The 20,967-nt window shown below is 40.1% G+C and overlaps 1 protein-coding gene across 1 annotated transcript; it reads right to left on the bottom strand.

Annotated features, from left to right (window-relative positions):
• Positions 1-1,210: 1,210 nt before the first annotated feature.
• On the bottom strand, positions 1,211-17,279 carry rhoq (ras homolog family member Q). The gene is made up of 5 exons (XM_063874634.1): positions 16,718-17,279; positions 16,350-16,408; positions 7,086-7,250; positions 5,345-5,440; positions 1,211-4,010 (listed from the first exon to the last, which is right to left on the bottom strand). The coding sequence occupies exons 1-5, from the start codon at positions 16,857-16,859 to the stop codon at positions 3,849-3,851; spliced, it is 624 nt and encodes a 207-aa protein (XP_063730704.1). The 5' UTR covers positions 16,860-17,279; the 3' UTR covers positions 1,211-3,848.
• Positions 17,280-20,967: the final 3,688 nt, after the last annotated feature.

Below are 20,967 nucleotides of genomic sequence, written 5' to 3'. Positions count from 1 at the left end.
ATCATGTTTCAAATGCAAAAGTCATTGATGAATCATTTTTCGGGAGGACACATTTTCCTGATTTGTTATGTTAAATTCTTTCTTATTGTTTATTTGGATACACTTTGTGAGCAAAAAATGCGGAATTGTATTATTTACATGCGTCTGATAATATAATGCATGGCTAAGAATAGCAGAGGTGTTAAGTAACTTAACTAAGTACAGTAATTACTGTACACAGGATTTTTTATTGTAACAGAGTATTTCTACACTCTGGTACTTTTAATTAAGTACACGATCTGAGTACTACTTTCACCTCTGAAGAAGAATAGTAATATATCTTCATGATGGACAAATGGTTCATACTGAAGAAACATTTAGAAAGTACTGATATGTTGGCATTTTCTAGCCAGTAGCCAGCAGATGGCGCTCATATTCCAGGTACTGATGCTGATGTGGACAGAGGGTCTAATGTAGGAGCAAAATACACACACAAGAACATATGGCAACAAGACCAAAAACACACACATGGAGAAAACAGAGAGCAACAACACCACAAACACCTTCAGCACTCATTTCACAAAACACAGACATACAGACATACAAATACACACTGATCCTCTTTACTGACACACACACACACACACACACACACACACACACACACACACACACACACACACACACACACACACACACACACACACACACACACACACACACACACACAGGGAATCTCAACAACAAACACCATATTTGATACAGACACACACACCATCACAACACACACAAAAACCTTAACACACACTTCCACCATCATCAAAAACACCCGTACTCAGTGTATTTGTTCATTGATTTCTGCATTTTCTTGATTATGAATTGCACCTTTTTCGTGCTATTTAATCAATATTTCTGCAAGATTGTCTTTGTTAGACTGCCTAAAAAAATATATATTCAACTGAGTAAAACAATCAATGATGAATAATCACAAAATTCAGGAGATTCATAAGAAAAAGTTAACTTTTAAACAAATCAAATGAACATCAAAGATTTCTTTGAACAGGCCTAAGAGTTTAATTCAGTTGACTTGCTTATCAACTCAACCTGGTATGTTTGACCTACATTGAAACAGAATGCCTGTAGTTCCAGAAATAATCAATGAAAAAGTTAATTTCAAAAATGTGTTCCACAGCACATCTGACACCGTCCAAGTTAAACCCTCCAGGCCGGCTTATTAACACAGTAAACACATTTATTGAGAAGAGAGAAGCATCAACGGGAGAATGCATTGGTGGCTGCGGCACTTTAGGTCCTGGATCCTGAGGGCGGACCTTCACACAACGTAAGCAAAGCAAAACTGTCCGGGTGAGAAGGCTGTTCACCCCGCAAAGACACGGTTATACAACGCAGGCTGGGACAGAGAAGAGGAGCACCGTTTACATTAAAGCTTTAATCAATCATCTGACTCAACACAATGTCAACACAAGTCATTCAGCAAGAGTTGGCACCTTTGATTAATATCTCTTTTGAAAAAGTTAGAAAAGCCGATAAATGCTTTAAAATGAGAAGAGCTGATATTTTTGAGATGTTTGGCTTGCAAGAGTCACAAACTAAAGTTAATACCTACAGTACATCGACATATAGGCTTTAAACCTTTGTTGCATACACTTGTTTTTGGAGATCATAGAGATATATGTATGAAGAACTCCAAATCCAGGTAAACTTCACATATAATCTCAATTTATATTGGAGATGTCGTAGAAGGAGATTTCACTACACGGGTAAAGTATTCTTGGTGTGGCATTGTGACTGTTTCTACAGTGTGGCAAAAAGATTGGCTGAGTGTGTACTTGTCAGACTCACATTTCCATAGATAATGTAAAAAGCCATCATGTGAGGACATAACTTTGAATTAAGCGATCATTTTGATTCAAACTGTATTGAAAGATTAACTTCTACATGGGGTTGCACCATCCTTTCATAACTCAATCATGTTTGATGTCAAGTTTGTATGTAGAGTCCTTTACTATAACTTCTCAGTGACTGAACTGGTTTCAATTTAGTGATAACAGGGAAACTACTGGCCTGATTCACATCAAACCGTTGCAAGGGTGTAGTATGGGTCAAGGATAACCTGTTACATTTTGAAAGGTATCTGAATCACAGGGCTTTACTTAACATTTGGCCTTGGTGACGCAAGAAATAGGCCTGGGTTTTCTGAGTGTCGATTTAAGTCATAGCTATTCATGCTGCTATTGTTAAAAGATCAATTCGGCCTACTGTACTTCTATTTCTTTAAATCAACTCAAATCATCTTTGCTCGGGAAAATGTTGCGTCCAATGACGTGGTGAGTCAGGCTAATGCTAACGTAACATACAATATTCAACGTTAGCTAGTGATTCAGTCCAGCATTATTGGCATAATGTTGTAATTTCAGGGATATTTTGTTGTTTTGGTTAAATAGAATTTATTTGACACTTCAACAGTAAACAGATTTTCAGTCAGATGTGTCTGCCATATTCGTAACGAGTCAAACCCTTTTTAAGGTAACGTCAGTTTGTTTAGTTGGCTAATGCTATGAAAGTTTGCGTTGTGCACCCCATTTTCACTTTGTGTCGTGTGAAGTTTGAACTTATGAACAGCTGATGCAACCCCTTCTTGAGTCAGTGTCTTTCCTGAAAAGCTGAAGTATTTCTGAGACTCGATGGACTATGATTGTGCGTGGTAAGTGTGCTATGCTCATAGTTGTGCCTGCTGGAACAGTGTGCATCTTCTGTGCTTCAGTCAGCCTTCTCTGGGAGAGAACTGTGTTTAAAAGCAGAGGGATGTGCTTTGTTGTGCCTGAAAATGAAGCTGTGCTGACTGTGATTCATGTTTGTGCCTTAGATATACAGTATTGGGTCACCCATGATTTTGTGAAAAGTGTGCATTAGATTCTTTGGAAGTCGGATGTGAATCATTCTGTAACTTCGTAAATGAGATATCTTCTGAACCTTCTTGAAGGTGTTAACATATTATTGTAGGATAGCAAAAATCAAACAAGAAAAAAGTTATTATTAGCTGACAAGAACATCTCTATTTTAGAGACAGAATCATAAACTCTGGACAATATATATTTAGAAAATGGATAGTAGATCTCTTCAATTACTGATGAAAAACTCAGCCTGGAACTTGCAATATGTTTTGGCATGCCACACTCTAAAGAAATAAGTTTCATAAGGCAAAAGCAAGACTCATACACTTTAAAATAATACAGTTCAGGTCCAAAATGTGATTTCTGAACAGCATTGCACTCGTTGCATCTTGTGTGATGTCGTTTGCAGGGCCCAATTGGCATATAATTGGAGACAGACTTACACAGTCTTCATTTGAAATCCCCAAACTGGGTCCTTATGCCCAGAAATATATGCTGGCCACTTTCACAGTGTCACTTAGGTCAGCCTCTCATTATTTACAGGTTGCAGGCTTTCTCTGATCTGCTCTTTTTTAGAGAAATGCACAAATGTAGCTTTCAAACCATAGAAATAAAATGAACTCTTTGCATGACAGCTTAAGACAAGGAACAAATGATTAAAAATGGTTATAAAAGAAGGTACTTCAGAGGCAAGAAGTCTTTCAGAAGAAGAGACAGACTTGAGTTTTGTGCTCCTTTGGTAGTAAACTGCATCCTCAACCTGTGTCGGACAGCAGGAGAGAGTTATGGCCTTTCAAGAGCCCTGCAGCTTAAAATTAGCTCTTGTTCTGTCCTTTTCAGTCCTCTCTTTTGTCTCACTCTGCTGTCCGTGCATTTTTCTTTTGTCTCTCTTTTGCCTGCAGTCCAGGTTTGGTTTATGGTTTGTTGCTGACAAATCTCCGAGAGGTTAATTCATCACGTGATCAGACAGCAGTTGATGCAGCGGGGTCCCAGTCTTCTCTTCAGCGCTCCTTTCTTTTTCTTGGGCGTCAGGATTGCGATGATGGCCTCGTCGAACACCGTCTTCAGGCCCTTCTGTGTCAAAGCTGAACATTCCACATAGCAACATGCACCAATCTGAAGGAGGAAAAGATTAACATCTGTCAAAAATGCAGGCACATTACATCTAGCAGTTATAATACGTAAAGGAATAGATTGTCTTTATTGCCAATAGTTATACGAGAATTTCGAAAACCATTACTTCCTAAGCACAAAATAGCCCCTCATTTTTACACTTCTGCCGTGTTTGCTAAGCAGCCCTGAGCTACATACTGTTTTAAGCCTACAGACATTAGTGAGGTATCGACAAAAGTTAGATTTTTTAAAAAAATCATTCAACAGTAGCTTATCATCCAGATTGTAACATTTGCCAGAGAGGTTTTGTTTCGGCTCAGCTTGTCTGTCTGTCAATGAAACTTGTTCAAAGGGTGAATCATGGGCCAAAAAAGAACCCACTGATTTTTGGAGCAAAGCCAAATCAACAATGCATCAATTAGTTTTCAAGTTTGTTAACTTCGCCAGCATTTCTGCTGCATTTACGTGGTGTCAAAATACAACACATCTTATAGCGTCCATGTTGTTTCCACAGTAAGACTTTAGGCTCATGAAGAACCACTTCCCAACTGGGCATACAGGACCATCTGCGGAGCACGTGAAGGCACCATTGGCCGGTAGTGTTTGAGGATTCTACAACTTTCAGAACAGCAGTACAGTGAGGCCCCATGACTCCTATATCTTTATAAAAAGAGGCTAAGAACTAGAGAAAACATAAATACATTTTGGTTCCGTTCATTTGGAGTTTTTAGGGGAGTTTTCAAATCTTTAAAGGACTTATATGGAAATCAAGTCTGCAACAGTAAGAAATAATGTCCAAAGTAAAAAACTGTTCACATTGAAGAAAAAGCTAATACGAGTCATTTATTAAAATCTGGAAATTATCTTACATTGAACCTTTGTGACCTCAGAAAACTTTATGCGCACTTTATTCACACGTCATGAAACCCGCCTAAATCCTATCTTACATTGCCAAAAAAAACATGTTGTTTTTACTTTAAAATGAGTGTACATTGTAATTTTTGAACGTTTGACTTATATTCTGACAAGATTGATTATTCACAGGCCATGTTTGGTATCTACGTCGAACAGCCTGTAACCACTTTTGACCTCCATGAGGACATAGAATGTATTTCTGAATTTATTTGAGGCAAAGAATGCACAGAGGTCTGATTCCAGACATTTTATTGAGGAAAGGACATTCCCACAGAGACATGCAGGGGTCAAAGAAACACGCAGGAATCTCACTGGACATGACAGCTAAATTCTACCACATTGACAGTAAGGATCTAGCTTCTTTCGTTAGTTACTTCTCTTTAGTAGGACAAACAAACAAACAAACAAACAAACAAACATACCTCCTTTGCTAGTTTCTGTCCTTGCTCAGTGGGTATGGGCTTCTCCTTCATGTCATTCAGTTTGGCAATGGTCTTGGGGTCATCACGAAGGTCAATCTGAAAGAGATAAGGGACACCCTCTCTGAGTTAAGTCATGGATATGAATTCAGAACTTTTCTAATAGTTTCTTAAAGAGTTATTTTCTGATATGACAACACAAAAGCTGGTATTTCGGCACTTTTCTCCACACTTCTAAATATAGCCGACCTGCATAACTGACAGCTTTCCTTCTAATCTGTAAGAAAACCATGTTTGCCCACACTTCCTGCTCTTGTGCAAAAGCCATTTCACAGCCAACCACAAGGTTCCTCACTCTTCTTTTATTCAATGCAACGCTCAGCACACACAACTCATCCCCATGTCAGTAACGGCCATTTATAATAAATGCATCCACCTGCACAAACGCACTGAGCGTGACCTTCATTAAACCTTTTCTTGATTGGTGGGAATGGTGGCTCGCTGTTATGAAGCTCATGTGTGCATATCAGCAGCTGGCCTAAGAGCAGCGAGCGAGTTTTGACGGGGACTGATACAAAGGGCAGTAAACATCAGCTGACAGGAGATAAATCAGACACCCACTCCATCCTCCTCACCACCGCTGGGCCCTGGCTCCATTGGCATTTGGTTGCCAAGGAACACAGTGCGAATTCACCCACTAGTAAGTGCTCGTTTTTGGACATACAGATTTGAAAGTGGGTTTTAAGGCTTAAGAAATAAGCTCATACTTAGGATGAGTGTCATCTCCTAACATCTTCATGAGTTTGGTTGCCTCCATTGAAGATCAAAAGGCATGAGCCCAGCTTAAGTATCTTTGCATAAGTTAATTGCTGTTTTAATGATTACCTTTAAGGCACGGAGGAGTAATGTACCAAGCCACAAACCAGGATCAGCCAGAGGTCTCCAGACATGTTTGTTCTCGCCACATTTTTTTTATTGAATATATTTACTCTTCCTTGCCAAGGGTCAGGTTCAGGGAAAAAGCAATGGGAATTTGTATCAATTTTACTTAAAACTGCACTTTAGGAAGGCCACAGAAAGGAAAATGTTCCACTTTTATTTCTGTAAAAAGGAAAAAAAACGTAGTAATGTGACGCGGAAGCCAAATCACTGTGTAACACCAGTAGCAAACATTACCTTGGCAAACTAGCTTCATTATTAACCTTTTTTTCCAATGGATTTTGTGAAAATAGTAGGAAAATGCCCATAATACTTTGCCAGAGCTCAAAGGGATAATTCTAAAATATCAACAACCAAAAGACAAAGAAAAGCATCACATTTTAAATAGTAGAACCTTCAAACGTTAGAGAATCGACAAATGGTTAAAAGGTCTAGATTTATAACATTTTGTAGGCTATAGGTAAGGAACATTTTCGTGTGGTTTTGTGATACTCTGTGAATATCTTCTGAGCATCGTGCCAACCTCCTTTAGCCAATGAGAACAAAATCAAGGCCGATTCAATGTATATATTATATTTGTTTCAAATTCACATTGTACTTAAAAGTGTGTTTTGTGTATTTCTCAAGTTACAAGCCAACAGAATTTGTTTTACAAACTGAATTTTTGCCTTAAACATTAAAATTCCAATCATATCACGTTGAGACAGTGTAGATGCATCAGACATTGTCTCTAAATAAAAAAATCACATGTAAGCAGTCATTCAAAGTTGGCTGTGAAGGCTTCTGACATGATTGGTGGACTGACCTGGGTGCCTATAAGCAGGTAGGGGACACTGGGCGCATACTCCTGCAACTCAGGCACCCATTCCTCGCGCACATTCTGGAAACTGGCCGGGTTTACCACCGAAAAGCAGATGAGGAAGACATCAGTCATCGGGTAGGACAGCGGCCTCAGACGGTCGTAGTCCTCCTGGGGGAATACAGGACAGGAATAGTTAACATTGGGGGGTCAGGGGAGGATGAGAGGTCAGGACGGTGAGCAGACATGATTCATTTCCGTTTCCTAACATCTGGGAAGCGATTACTCGTGAATTATTAAAGCGTGTGAAAAATGAGCTCCAGACTCAGACAGGAGCCAGTATAGCTCCTTGGCTGTTTTATATGAGTGATGTAGACTCTTATGATAGGAATGATAAAGATACACACTTGGGATTGACTTATGAAGAGAACAAAGTAATGACCTTCACATGACACTTCAATGGATTCATTTTCATTTGCAGTCAGGTTTAAAGGCGATCCCTACAGGACACTGAAAACCAGACGAAGTGGCATCGCCCAAATTTGCGTGGATTAAATGGCCGATTCACAAACGCAAGACTGTCCTTTGTGCATCAGATCAAGCGCCCTTTGTCCTCACCAAAGATAAACCCTTCTGACAGAGTGTCGTACTTTCACACATATGAATATTCAACACCCATCACACTTCTTCTACCCGTGGCACACATCAGGATGGTTTTCAGCCAATAGCTCGAAGATGCGGGCGATCAATGGATCTCCGGTAATTAGATATGACTCAACCAGACCAACAAGGACCAAGTGAATCAATCTCACTCTGTTGTCTGGGGAATATACTGTCCACATGCCTCAAATCAAAGCAAATTGGTTGCCACGTCCCACTGTGCCAGAGATAGTTGCACTGTGAGCGTTGGCATGACAGTGTTTCACTCGGATGCCTTCAGCAAGTCCCATTCTCCGCCAAACGCACTTGACAAAATCCAATACTATCACACTGCTATACCCCCAGAAGCAAGTCCTACTCATGCAAATGCTTTAGGGAATGTTTATGCAAATGAGCGTAATGGTTCTCCATACAGCAATAGAGCAGACAGATGAATGTGTCATCTTTTGGTCACTGTGTAATGAATTTAAGATATACTGACTTTATATTGAATTGAAGTAGATTTTAAAAACGCCATACAAATCTTCACGCCTGTGCTCGTATCGTGGATGACTCTTCACTGGAGTGGAGTCAAGTGGATGTGATTCAAATATTTATGAGTTGTTCATCCTCTTACTTCCAAATGAGTTCAGTATTCGCCGGGTTCTCACAGACATGGCTCAAGCAGAACATTTTAAATAATTCTCTGTATCTGCTATAAAGTTCCTCAACTAATGAGATGATAGAGTGTTTTCACAGCCTCAGTAATTCAAGCAAGTTGACTGACAGCTTACCTGACACTATCTTAATGTCCTTATGTGATAAATTAGTTATGTATGCAAACCATCTGGTGCTTCAAGCAAGCTGAGACAAACCATAAGGCTGATTCCCAAACACTAAGTGTCTGATTTTTAGTTGTAAAGTTTGAAAAAATGGTGAAAGACCAATAAAAAGACCACAATGATATAAATTAAAGTGATACACAGGATATGTGACAAATACATAATGAGTAGACTTTGGAATCAAAACTTTGTACCATATAAGAACAGAATCCAAAAAGTGCCATGAACCTGCTACTCTTATAAAACCAGACACAAAGAATTGGGAAAAAAATGATCAGGAAATCATATAAAGATCAGCAAACAAAACTGTTTGCAATTCATTTACAGAGTCCCGTAACCTGATGACTGAATTGTGAATAAAAATATACAATTGTGTAAAGGTTTTCTTAAAGATTTATTTCTGTGACATAAGCCTTTGACCTCTTGCTTAAACAATTGCGATAAAGAATTGCTAAGAACAAAAATCAATAAGCAGAACCGCAATCAAAGCAGTAATCATTTAAACACCAACGATTGCTAAGCCTTAAAAACACAGTTAGGCAATATGCGACAATCCTGCAAATCCAAAATTATCTTAAATCCGCCCTGATCATTGATTTCCCATAATGGGCTTAAGCAACCAGAGATATTGAAGGAATAGCTACGTGGGTATAAACGGCACGAGAAGTCTGTAACTGTCAGACCACATATAGTGTTTATTCAAGTAGTGCCAATCAATTAAAACATGTAATCGCATGAATCACAATAGTAATCTATGATTAATTATGATGAATCAAAAATGTTGAAATATTTGTATTTCAGGGGAAGATAAAACAAGTACACGTGTGATGTTGTACTAAAGAAATCCTAGAGACCTAATAGGAGAAATCAAAGGTTTTTTTATTCTGAATTGAATTGCATGAAGTCTGACCATTTTCCACACAAACATGACATGTATGGTAGTATTCATATTACGAGCACTATCTGTTCCAACAGTGGTGACCCTGAAAGAAATTGGCTAGCCTTTGTGTCAGGAAGATGCCTTTCCTCACTTTTCACTGCACATCAAGCGAACAAGTGCAGTCGCCTTCTGTCATGGATTAGGCGTACCTTTAAACCGAGGTAGTAATGGTTCTTTCTCCATTGTAAGTCCAGTGGTCTCCAGTCAGCGCAATACTTATAGTTTGTTCCAGTCATCCATTTTATTTGCCTTTTCACTGCCACGCAATTCATGGTAACATCTGCGCTGGAACTACGGTAGGAAGTTGGTGTCAAACTTGGTCATTTGATTAGTATGCATTAATTTCTTTATTTAACACATTAAGGTTTCCAGATTCATCGTGAGCATTAACTTTGACAGCCCTAGTTTATTCCTGTCTGATACCGATGTTATCCCGCTCGTTTTACCCTCCTTGGGACAACATATTACATCACAAACAGTTTTCTTCCATACACATAATGTGCTTTCCTCTGCCCCCAAAGATATACTATATCCGTCACTTGGGATCAAGTACACAGTGTGTCTGTGCGACCTTTGCTTGCACAAGTATCCCCCAGTGAGCCACAGACTTAAAGGAACACAGTGTAAGCCACTCAGCAGTTTACTGTAAACAGGCCGGGAGCTTCTCCGGGACCCATCTCTGCTTCTATCACCATTTCCTCAGTACACCCCTGACACAATACCAAAGACAGTATTTCTCTAACCACTCAGAGTGTACATAGAGACACATAGAGAGTGTGTACGCCTACGTACAGCAGCTCACTCGTATGTTTGATCAGTCCAGAAATGTTTACACTCATGCTTCTGTGAAGGGATAAAAGTTTCCATCAGAAGAATGTCTTACAGTTTTATTAGAACAGTTTATGAACACATCATTGGGACAAAACAGCATTCCCAAGTGAGTGCAGTAAATGTTATTATCAGTGGAAAGTGATAAAAACACTAACACCAACTTCTCTCCATACATGTCCATACATTTCTAGGAAGGCCAGGCTCGGTGTCTACGTGTAAGCTTCACCGTGTGACTGCGCTCTGTTGACTCAGTGACATATGAGTGCAATGATATCAGTGAGTCATACCCTCCTCCTCACTCTCGATTTTCTATCTTTCTCCTGTTCTCCTCCTATGGCCTCCTCAGGGCTCTATACACCGGCAATGTCAACAGAGTCAGAGACGCCTGTTCCAGCATGGCCGCCGGCTGGGAGCGCAAGCCCAGACACAAGACACTTCCTTTTTACCTCAGGAATAAAATAAAGAAGCTATTTATGCTCGTTTTTATTTTACTGGCCCTTTAGTGGTGATTAATGATCATTTATCTAGCTTGGATGCTGAAGCACTCAGTCTATTCATGCCTAGTTAGTGAGAAGAGCCTGCCATACTCCATTAAAACATCTGACAGTCTGATTTTGACCTTAATGTCAGCTAATGACATTGGGTACAAACTAAATTAACACCTTTAATAAATAATTAAAACTAGGGCTGCCGGACGTTTAACCTTACTGGCTTTTTTATTTATTTAACATATACACATATTAGTTGTGTTCATTTATTTTTCTTCGGTTTTGTTTTTGTGATTTTCTGTTGTGAATACATTTATAAAATAAAAACAAAAACATATTGTTATATTCATGTTTTTCCAGAAATTTGTACCAAAACCTGATTCTGGACAAATGTATGCAGCCGAAAATATTTCCATAGAGCTACCATTTCTTTTTGCAACCAAATCTTACTTTTGGATGTTTTTCTACTGTTATAACCACATTTCAGATTGCTTTAAAGTCCAGCAGGGCATGATGTGAATGGTGGTTTGCAGTGTATTTCGGGTCTGGATGTAACTTACTAACAATAAACTCAGTGTATCAAAGAACTCTCAAAGTTACAAACAGCAAAAAAGTTGTAGCAAGAAGTAGTCAAGTTAATTTGCCTTGCTTGTGCAATCATAATGTGTAGTAGGGCTAGGCAAAATATCAATACTATATCAACGTATTGATATGAGACTAGATATGGTCTTAGATTTTAAATATCCTTATATCACATAGTGTTCTTCCAGGTTTTAAAGCCCCATTATACTGATCTCATTTTCAGAATTTACTATTCCGTTTTTTTTTACTTATAATTGAAATAATTATCAAAGATCTCACTTTGTAAATATTTGGTGAAAGCACCAACTCAACAATATCGTTACATGAGATATGATTCTCTGCATATCGCCTTTAATTGAAGTAAATGTTTCCATGAAATGCTACAAGTTTTAAATAAGACGATGAAGAGGAATTCAAAGCATCTAAGTGGTGACAGGCTCCCAGATGGGAAAACAAAATTCCAGACCCTCCCTTTTATGCCTCACCCTATTTCCCACCTGTCACCCCCTCCTCTATACTGGGATGTCTGAGGGTGACTCTGGTTTGCTGAGTCAAAAAGAACTCATCAGACTGTATCAAACAGAACGGAGAGAGTGGGTAATGGGTGAAGTGAAGTGGAAAAAGTGATCAAGGGATGTGCAGTTGAGTGTGAGAAGCCCTTGAATGGCTGAGTAAATGAGGAACAGTCAAACGACAAAGTGGGGGTTACTAGGGCAGCGTGGCACAGATCCCAGAGGGTCACAAATCTTGAGTTCCTCTCCTTAAAGCGTTTCCATGGGTACCACAGCACTTAACATCCACTTCCTGCTTCCTCCTGCTTCTCCTCAGGCAGCAAAGCTAGATTTGTCTTTGAGTGCAGCATCATGAGAACGAATGAATAAGTAAAGGCTTTCCCCTCGTCACACTCAGCCAAACAGACTTCTCAGACCTTCCATATGGAATAATTCAATAGGCGGTGGCTGGGGGAGCGACGTGGCAGCGCGCGGATAATAGAAGCAGAGCAGCAGTCTCAACAGCAGACACTCAGTGCCACTCAGGTCAATGCCGGGCCCTGATTATGTGGCCCTGACATGTCACAGAGAAGCGACAGTATGAAATAGCATCTGATGATGGTATGGCAGCGGTAGTTTGCTGCTGATAACCATTGTGGGAGTTGTAACCCTGCAGGAATATCAATATTACAGCAGCCTGAGCCAACTGAAGATGTGTAGCACAGGCCAGAGGTGGGGATGATAAAGGTAATAAGTGAAGGAGAGAAAGGGAAAGCAAAACTTAAAGGGAACTATTATGCTATTTTCTTTAGGTTCATATTTGTATTTTGTGCCTACTGGGACATGTCTCCATGCTTTAATGTTCAGAAAGCTCTTTACTTTTCTCATACTGCCTGTGCTGCAGCACCTCTTTCCACCCTCTGTCTGAAACCAGATCCCACTCTGTTCTGATTGGTTAGCCGGCCAGCTCTGTTGTGATTGGTCAACCTCTTGGAGATGTCCTGCCCCTTAGCCTATCACGTACAATGTGTTAGAGTGCTAGCCAATAGACGCCTGAGTGTAACATAGTGATGTATCTTTGTTAGGGAAGTAAACAAAGGAGTTAGTGAGTTACCACTTCAGGTTCCCTCGTCTTGAAGTCAAAGGTCGAAGTCAACCGTTTGAACGTGTTTTTGGTTAGATGCCTGAAATAAGCTCTGTTTTTAACACCTGCCTAAGAGATTTCAACTTTTTGTTCTCAGCATAAAATACATAACTAAATACCCAACAATGTCTGAAGCTTCTATCCTTCGTAAAACTGGCTGTTGCTAACAAGTGACTAAATGAGACTACCACTGGTCATCACGGCAATCATTAGCCGCCTTGAGCTTAGCGTTGGTAAAACTCAACCATGCGACCTTGATGTAGTTTGTTTATAGCGTAATGTTAGCTTTTACCTGCCACAGAGCTAGTTTTCTGCAGTATTCGAAAATTCAGAGGAAAAAAATTATAGCTTTTTGTCGAGGGACCCCATTGAGATGCTAACTTCTGGGTCGGCCTACAAAAATAAGACATCGCTGCTTCACTCTATTTGTTCACTTTCTTAGCAATTCAACCCCCTCCTCCCCCCCTCCGTCACCCCTACCCGTCTCTCTCTCTTCCTCCCTTCCTTTCTTACTCTCTCTTTGGCGCGACGGCTCTTTGATCAGATGTTGAAGCTATAAACATTACCAGCTGGCCTTGCTGCTCCGCATAAAGAGGTCAGCAGAGTCTGGGGCGGTGAGGGGGGTGCGCGTTTACAAGAGCGGTAACTCTACTCTCGAAATGCCAGCAGCACCCACGGCAGACATCTGGGAGAACTTCTCCATTTCAGAGACACTCTGAATCAGCTAAAAGCAAACCCTCGTCTCACACACACACACACACACACACACACACACACACACACACACACACACACACACACACACACACACACACACACACACACACACACACACACACACACACACACACACACACACACACACACACACACACACACACACACTATCAAAAACACCAGAATACACAAAAAGTATGTGTTCCTCTTTTTACAACCGGGTAGTAACACCTCTTCCATCTGCTTTGTCGAGAACAGAAATGCAACGCAGCCACAGGTTGGCTGGGAAGAAGGAGGCAGGGTTGTGATTTGATATTCATGGACATTTAGCATTCATGAATGAACAGAAACAGAGAGGCTGAATATTCCCCGGGTGACCTTTCAGCGCCTAGTTTTTGTCTTTCCGATGAACGGATCACATTTCGGATTGTGACTCATTTTGACTTCACACAGTTAAATCTGGCACTGAGGAAAGTGTTAACTATTCAACGTTTGACATGAGTACAGTTTTAGGTTGCTGGAGGTGAAAGGTTTAGGAGCAGGGAAAGGTTACTGTTGGCGAGCCTTGTGATTGTTTAAGGAAGTCCAAACCTAAAGGTGCTTCGAAATGTTCTCATACTAAGATAGCAGCTTCAATAGTCGCACACTGTTCCTGTTATTATGTCTGCCTAAATAGTACTGGAGCACAATAACATGAACAACTTGCGATATTACAACTTGTATTTCCACAAAACAGAGTAAAAAACTGTTGTAGTCTCAAAAACTAACTACACTCCTACTTATAAAAAGGGGAATTATCCGTTCAATTGTCTGTTTTATGTTGCTGTCTTGTTCCATTATGTATTTTTATGCTAAAAAGCATTGTTTGCATTTTAGGGAAATCATTATAAATGTATCAGATACAAATTCCTTGACACCCTCCTGCAAACATAACATGCTGTATTCCTCTACCAACAAAGCTAGCGAGCTGCGTCCTTTGACTTCTGAGCGGACATCAAGCCAATTGATGGGCTAAGTTTCACCTGATTGACCACCTCCATCTGCTCATTGTGACAGAAGTTGAACATTAAGATCCAAAACCTAAAGGTGCTCTTTGGAGTTTCCTTTTAACAAACTATTATTTAGTGTTTTTCACCAGAAAGCATTGTGTGCATTTTTCCTAATGCCAGTATAGTGTTACAATTCCAACTGTTGATCAGCAGAAATGTGTCAAAACCAGCCCCCATGCTTCTAGTGGTCTACACTATTTAGGGTTTTCTGCTATTTAATCAAGACTACTCCAACAAAATGACCATTTGTATCAATTACTCATTCCATGTTACTTTGAGTTCTTGATGAAGGCTCTACAGTGAACAAAGAACCAAAACACAAAGATGGCAGTGGCCTGCTTAACAATGGCAATCTTAAATCTTAATGATTTTTTTATAAAACCTTACTATTACATTTTTTTAAAATAATCTGGACTTGCAATGGACAGGTCTGCACAATTGAAGACTGTTAAAAAAGTGTTTTAAATATAAATGTTTAGGCTTAAATCGGGTATTTTCATATGGTTTTGCCTCTGTTACATACAGACCCCATTTACTTGAATTGATTAATTATTCAACAACAACTGATTGATTATCGGAAATGGCTGCTGATTAATCAACCCATTGATTACTTGACAAATTATTTCAGTTAGACTGTTACCATCTAAGTTATTACACTAATTAAATTATTCATATTTATATCCCTAAAACTTGGGCTGCATAAACTATATGTATATTTTTTCTTGTGCAACACACTTTGAAAGATTGCATCATTGTTATTAGGGGTTTTATGAGGTATTCAAAAGATAGTATTAGTAGAAAATGGCACTTAAAAAAGAAACCGTCATTATTTTTTCAGACATTCCTTGTGTGTTCGGTTCATTTATTCGAATTTTTTTTTTTAAATCCATCAAGGAATTAGTTGTATTTTGGATATCCAGTATAATTAAAGCAGCAATAAGTACACTTTAAACACTTTTTTTATATTCAGCAAATTGCATCACATCTTTTCCTCATTATGTGCAGCCCTAAAACTTAGTCCGTAAGATCTGGTTGTGAATGATGCAGCATATCTTGCAATCAATGATCTTCTGTCTTTGGTGTGTTAACATGGCTTCCTCTGTCAGTGTGTGTTACACTGCTGAGCTCTTCTGCTGAGTGGAAACATTATTGTGTGTCTGTGTGTGTGTCACATTGGATTTCCAGTATAGTTTTAGCTCTTGTCCACTGAATGGCACATTGTAAAGAAAAAGCCCAGGCATTAGGCAGCCCTATTAACAAACCTGTGACATCACTATACTGGACATAGGAGCCCTGTTCTCCACATAATAGAACTATTGAAACCCCTTCACTACCATCACTGTCCATGGCACACACCACTACAGGCAGTAAGCCCATGTGTGAAAACCATCACCTGTTGCAGCTTAGTGTCTGGCCTGAATATGAAGCCTGTGGGCGTGTTGGATAGTTATTGGTCCCATGAGCGCACATGGAGACCGAGATATAGAGATAGAGTGTGTGTCCTTGACATGCTTGGCACCGGGCCAGAGGGAAAAAATAAACTGTACCTGACCAGCTGTGTCATACAGTCCCAGCAAGTACTGCTTTCCACCAACGTTGACGCTCACTGCAAGGAAATGACAAAGAGCATTTGAGAGGAGAGAGGGTGAGGTTGGGGAGCAGAAAAGAAGGGAGGGAGGGAGGGAGTATGGGAGGGGGTCCCCAACCCCTCTCTGCTATGAAGAAGGCAAACAAGTGGTTTTGATTATAGCAACAGATGCAAGCCAATGCAGTTGGAGAGGAAGTGGCAGAGGGAATTCACCCAGCAACATTACATTCACTCTTATTAGAATGTTTGTGACAAAACACAGGATTTCAACATGTGTATGTGTCATTATTAAACGCCCATGACAGACAGAATAATAGAAATTCCTACCTGCATAATGATCAAACACTGTGGGTACATACTCCTCTGGAAAGGCGTCATTGGCATAGCTCATCAGAAGACACGTTTTGCCTACTGCACCGTCTCCAACCACGACGCATTTTAACATGATGGTACCGGTTCCGTTAGCCATGATCCCGACCTTACCAGCATCATCATCGGCCTCCCGAGGCACTGTTTTCCCGACCCCCTCCGGCTGCTGCTGCTGCTGCTGCTGGGCGGTGATCCCCGCACGGCACGCCGGGCATCACCAGCCTCCGAGGCTAACTGCGCGGCTTACAGAGTCGGGCTTCAACTGCATATTTTCCCCCTAAAACCACCGGGTTCGGTACTCCCAAATTTGGCAGTGAGGAGTTCCCTTTCACGGTTGACAAAATGAAGGATACCCCTTAGTCCCAAGAAGTCTTATTACGGAGTTTCCCCCTAACCGTGTTTTCTCCGTAGAACGCTCGGCTGCCACTCCGTGCTGCTGCCGGACTGTATTGCCTGCCCCCCGGTGTGACCCACGCCTGAGCTCCTGCTGCCTGCCTGGCGCACTGTGCTGCTGCTGCTGCTGCTGCTGCTGCTGGTGGACAAGGTGGGTGCGCTTGCTGGAGAGGCGGGGCTTGGATTTGAAAGCTAGGGGCTCTGGATAAAGTATAGGCCCTCCTGTCTGGTGTGAACTAAGCACTGAAAGAAATTACATCATAATTTAGGAAGGTGTTATACAAACATCTGCCTACGTCATTTCAGATATAGCTTGTAGGAATATAATAAAAGACTATTTATACCCTTAGGAAATACAACAATATACACATGAAGGGCTGCAACAATAATATCCATTATAAATAAATATTTTGATTGTCTTCTCTATTTATTGATTAGTGGTTTGGCCTATATATTCAAATCTAACAAGCTGTAAGAAGAGAATTGACAGTGTTTTCCTTTAAATATTACTCAAACCACTTCATTGATTTGCTAAATATTTAACTTAAAGGGGACCTATTATGCTATTTGGGGTTTTCCCTTTCCCGTAGTGTGTTATATAGGTTTCTGTGCATGTAAATGGTCTGCAAAGGCTAAAATCCCAAAGTTACCTCCATAATGACATCACTATTTAACACTTGCACTTATATTGGCTAGCACTCAGAAAACTTGTACATGATAGGCTAATGGATTGGACATCTCTAACAGAGCCGGCCCAGCTGACCAATCAGAGCAGGCTGGGCTCTGGTTTCAGACATAGGGTGAAAAGAGGTGCTGCAAGCCAGGTAGTATGAGAAAAATGAAGCGCTTTTTGAACATTGAAGCATGAAAACATGTCACAGCAGAGGCACAAAATACAAATATGAAACCTTAAAATGAGCAGAATAGGGCCCCTTTAATAGTAAACCCATACTGGTGCAACATTCAACAGTGTGTGCTATATAGACCTACTATAAGTGTACACAGAAATATCCTAGTAACATTGTAAGGGTTCATAATTCCCTTATAATGACTTTAACATCACTGTAAAATCTAAAAAGAAATCTGTAAAAAAAGACGAGAGAATATTAATTTCACTTTGGCTAGACATGCATCTGTTCAACAAGACAGTCCATCATAATAACATGTAAGACTTTAGCCAACTTGTTTGTTTGGATCCGGAAATGTTGTAACTGAAGTCTAACTGTAAAAGGTCTAAATTTAGGGAAGTCTGTGTGCTTTCACATGACTTTGTGGTTAGAGAGATGAAAAGATGGACACACACACATACACTGTGTGTGTGTGTGTGTGTGTGTGTGTGTGTGTGTGTGTGTGTGTGTGTGTGTGTGTGTGTGTGTGTGTGTGTGTGTGTGTGTGTGTGTGTTTTTCCAGGATGGATGGGATATGTGAGAAGGGACCGGGGCGCTGCAGATGGAGGCGCCACAGGAGGAGGTGTGTGTTTGGGAGAGAAGGATGGGAGGTGCAGTGTTTGACCTCTGTGGTGCAGTTGGCCAGGTGTGCACTGTCTGCTTGAATAAGTGCCCGTGGAAACTTTTTTCAAATCTCATGTTTTTGCAATCCCAAAGATAATCACTTTAATATAATTATAGTAGAGAAAAACAACAGAAAATCCCAATACTTTAAATTACTTCATTTAGTTGATCATCAAAATAGTTTCCAGTTTGTTTCTGTTGATTGTCTTTTTGTCTTAACTGAATTTAGAACTTCATATGCTGGCACTTAAATTCTTGTGTTTATATAGTATTCTTTTTGGGGGGAAATTTTAATGAACATTTGTACTTTCATTTCTCAATTGTATATATGTTCTTTTTTCTTATTATTATATCACATTATTACTTCTTATGTTTATGTATATATTTTATTTTATTCATCTTTTTTCATTCTTAAAAAGAACAATTGTCTGAAAATTGAATTCCCCCCGGGATAAACGAAGTATCTCTGATTCAAATTTTGATCTTTATCTGGTCCCATCTACAAATGGAAAGGAATGAGCACACACAGCTATCACACACACACACACACACACACACACACACACACACACACACACACACACACACACACACACACACACACACACACATACACACACACACACACACACACACACACACACACACACACACACACACACACACACACACACACACACACACACACACACACACACACACACACACACACACACACACACGTGCCTATCGTTTTTCTGTCCTTCTTTATCTGTCTGCTCTGTCGGCCAAATGTTCTTAAACCGAGGGCCTGAAACCCCAGGGAGTCTAAGAGATGTGCAGCGAGATGTGTAAGTTAGATAACACATGACGACATTTTTCCGGAAAGTATCATGAGCTGACTCATTCTGGTGAAATGTCATCCCATTCCCTTGTTATGGCCTTTACATAAAATGCACAGTCCCGCTCAAAGGATGTGTGAAATAAGATGCCGACTTAATACATCTTTTAAGCTCATTTAAATGACATCTGTTAAGTGCTAATAATCTTTTGTCTTTTTGATCTCTCAATTTTTTGAAATCATTCCTATCCTTTTAGCAGTTTCTGACCCTGAAACAGTTGCCATATTTTCCCCTACAGCTGTCTAAATGAGCAAGGTAAAGGATAACAAATCGTGTTATGTTGCACACTTCACTTAAAGAGAGGCTGCATTAAAATCAAGCAATTCACAGTTAACAGGAAATTGGGATGCTTCTGATAACTGATACCCGATTATGTGAAAAAAAGAAAAAGAAAGCAGTAGAGGCAAATAAGGACACATCAATATTATACTTTTTTTTAATAAACAATTCAACTTTAATATGATCAAAATGTGTGGATGGATGGATGGATGGATGGATGGATGGATGGATGGATGGATGGATGGATGGATGGATGGCTGTTTTGGGAGAATTAAGCACCAAAAACAAAAGTTAGAAACATTTTGGTGTGTCACGCACCAAAACTGCTTTTCTCACTGAGAGGAGATGAAAATCACAAAAACGGAGTCAGTTCACTGAAAGAAGCTTAAAATGACAAAAGTGTCTTATCTCAATATTCTGCTTCTCTTTTCCAACCTTCCCCTCTGTTTCCTGGTTGAAACTAAACAATGAGTGCATCTATAGGCTGAGCTCTTGCTTGATGGTCCCTAGACGTCTGAGAGCTGTCCAATGAGCTGCAGGGGGCGGGGCCTATGATCTTCCTGCTATCGCCACGTTTGACAGCTGCTGCAGCGGATCACATGACCAAACAACAATTACCTCATACATGTAGTACTCCTGCTGAAGGTGTTGCATTGGAGACAGCGGCGCTCCCTGCACTGGGCTGGGCTGCCGAGCAACAAGAGACCTTTCAGCTGACATGACAGAAGTCTGCTGGGATCCTCTCTGATGGATGCACCTTACACTCACTATAAGACACACTTACATCAATCACCATGATATTACTCCATTTCAATAGCTAGAACTATGTCGTTTAATACAACACTGGGTGAGCCATAACTTCCAGTCAGTGCAGATCAAAGGCAAATTATACTGCTGTATGTCCTCATGAAAGCAGATTGAAGATGGTTTGTTACTGCCCATCGTAACGTACTGCTTCCTGATTATTGATGCATTAATGTGTTCATCACTGCTGGTAAATGTGTAGTTAATTTAAATATTTATGAACTGCTGCTGGATATTTGAACCTATAATTATATGACAATGTTTATTTATAAATGATATATATATATAGCTCTGAATCAAGTACAGTATGTTATGGTGGGAAATCACTTGTGTTTTGCTT

The sequence above is a fragment of the Eleginops maclovinus genome, chromosome 22, assembly GCF_036324505.1.
Source record: "Eleginops maclovinus isolate JMC-PN-2008 ecotype Puerto Natales chromosome 22, JC_Emac_rtc_rv5, whole genome shotgun sequence".
NCBI lineage: Eukaryota > Metazoa > Chordata > Actinopteri > Perciformes > Eleginopidae > Eleginops > Eleginops maclovinus.
This window is presented reverse-complemented; position numbering and strand designations above follow the sequence as displayed.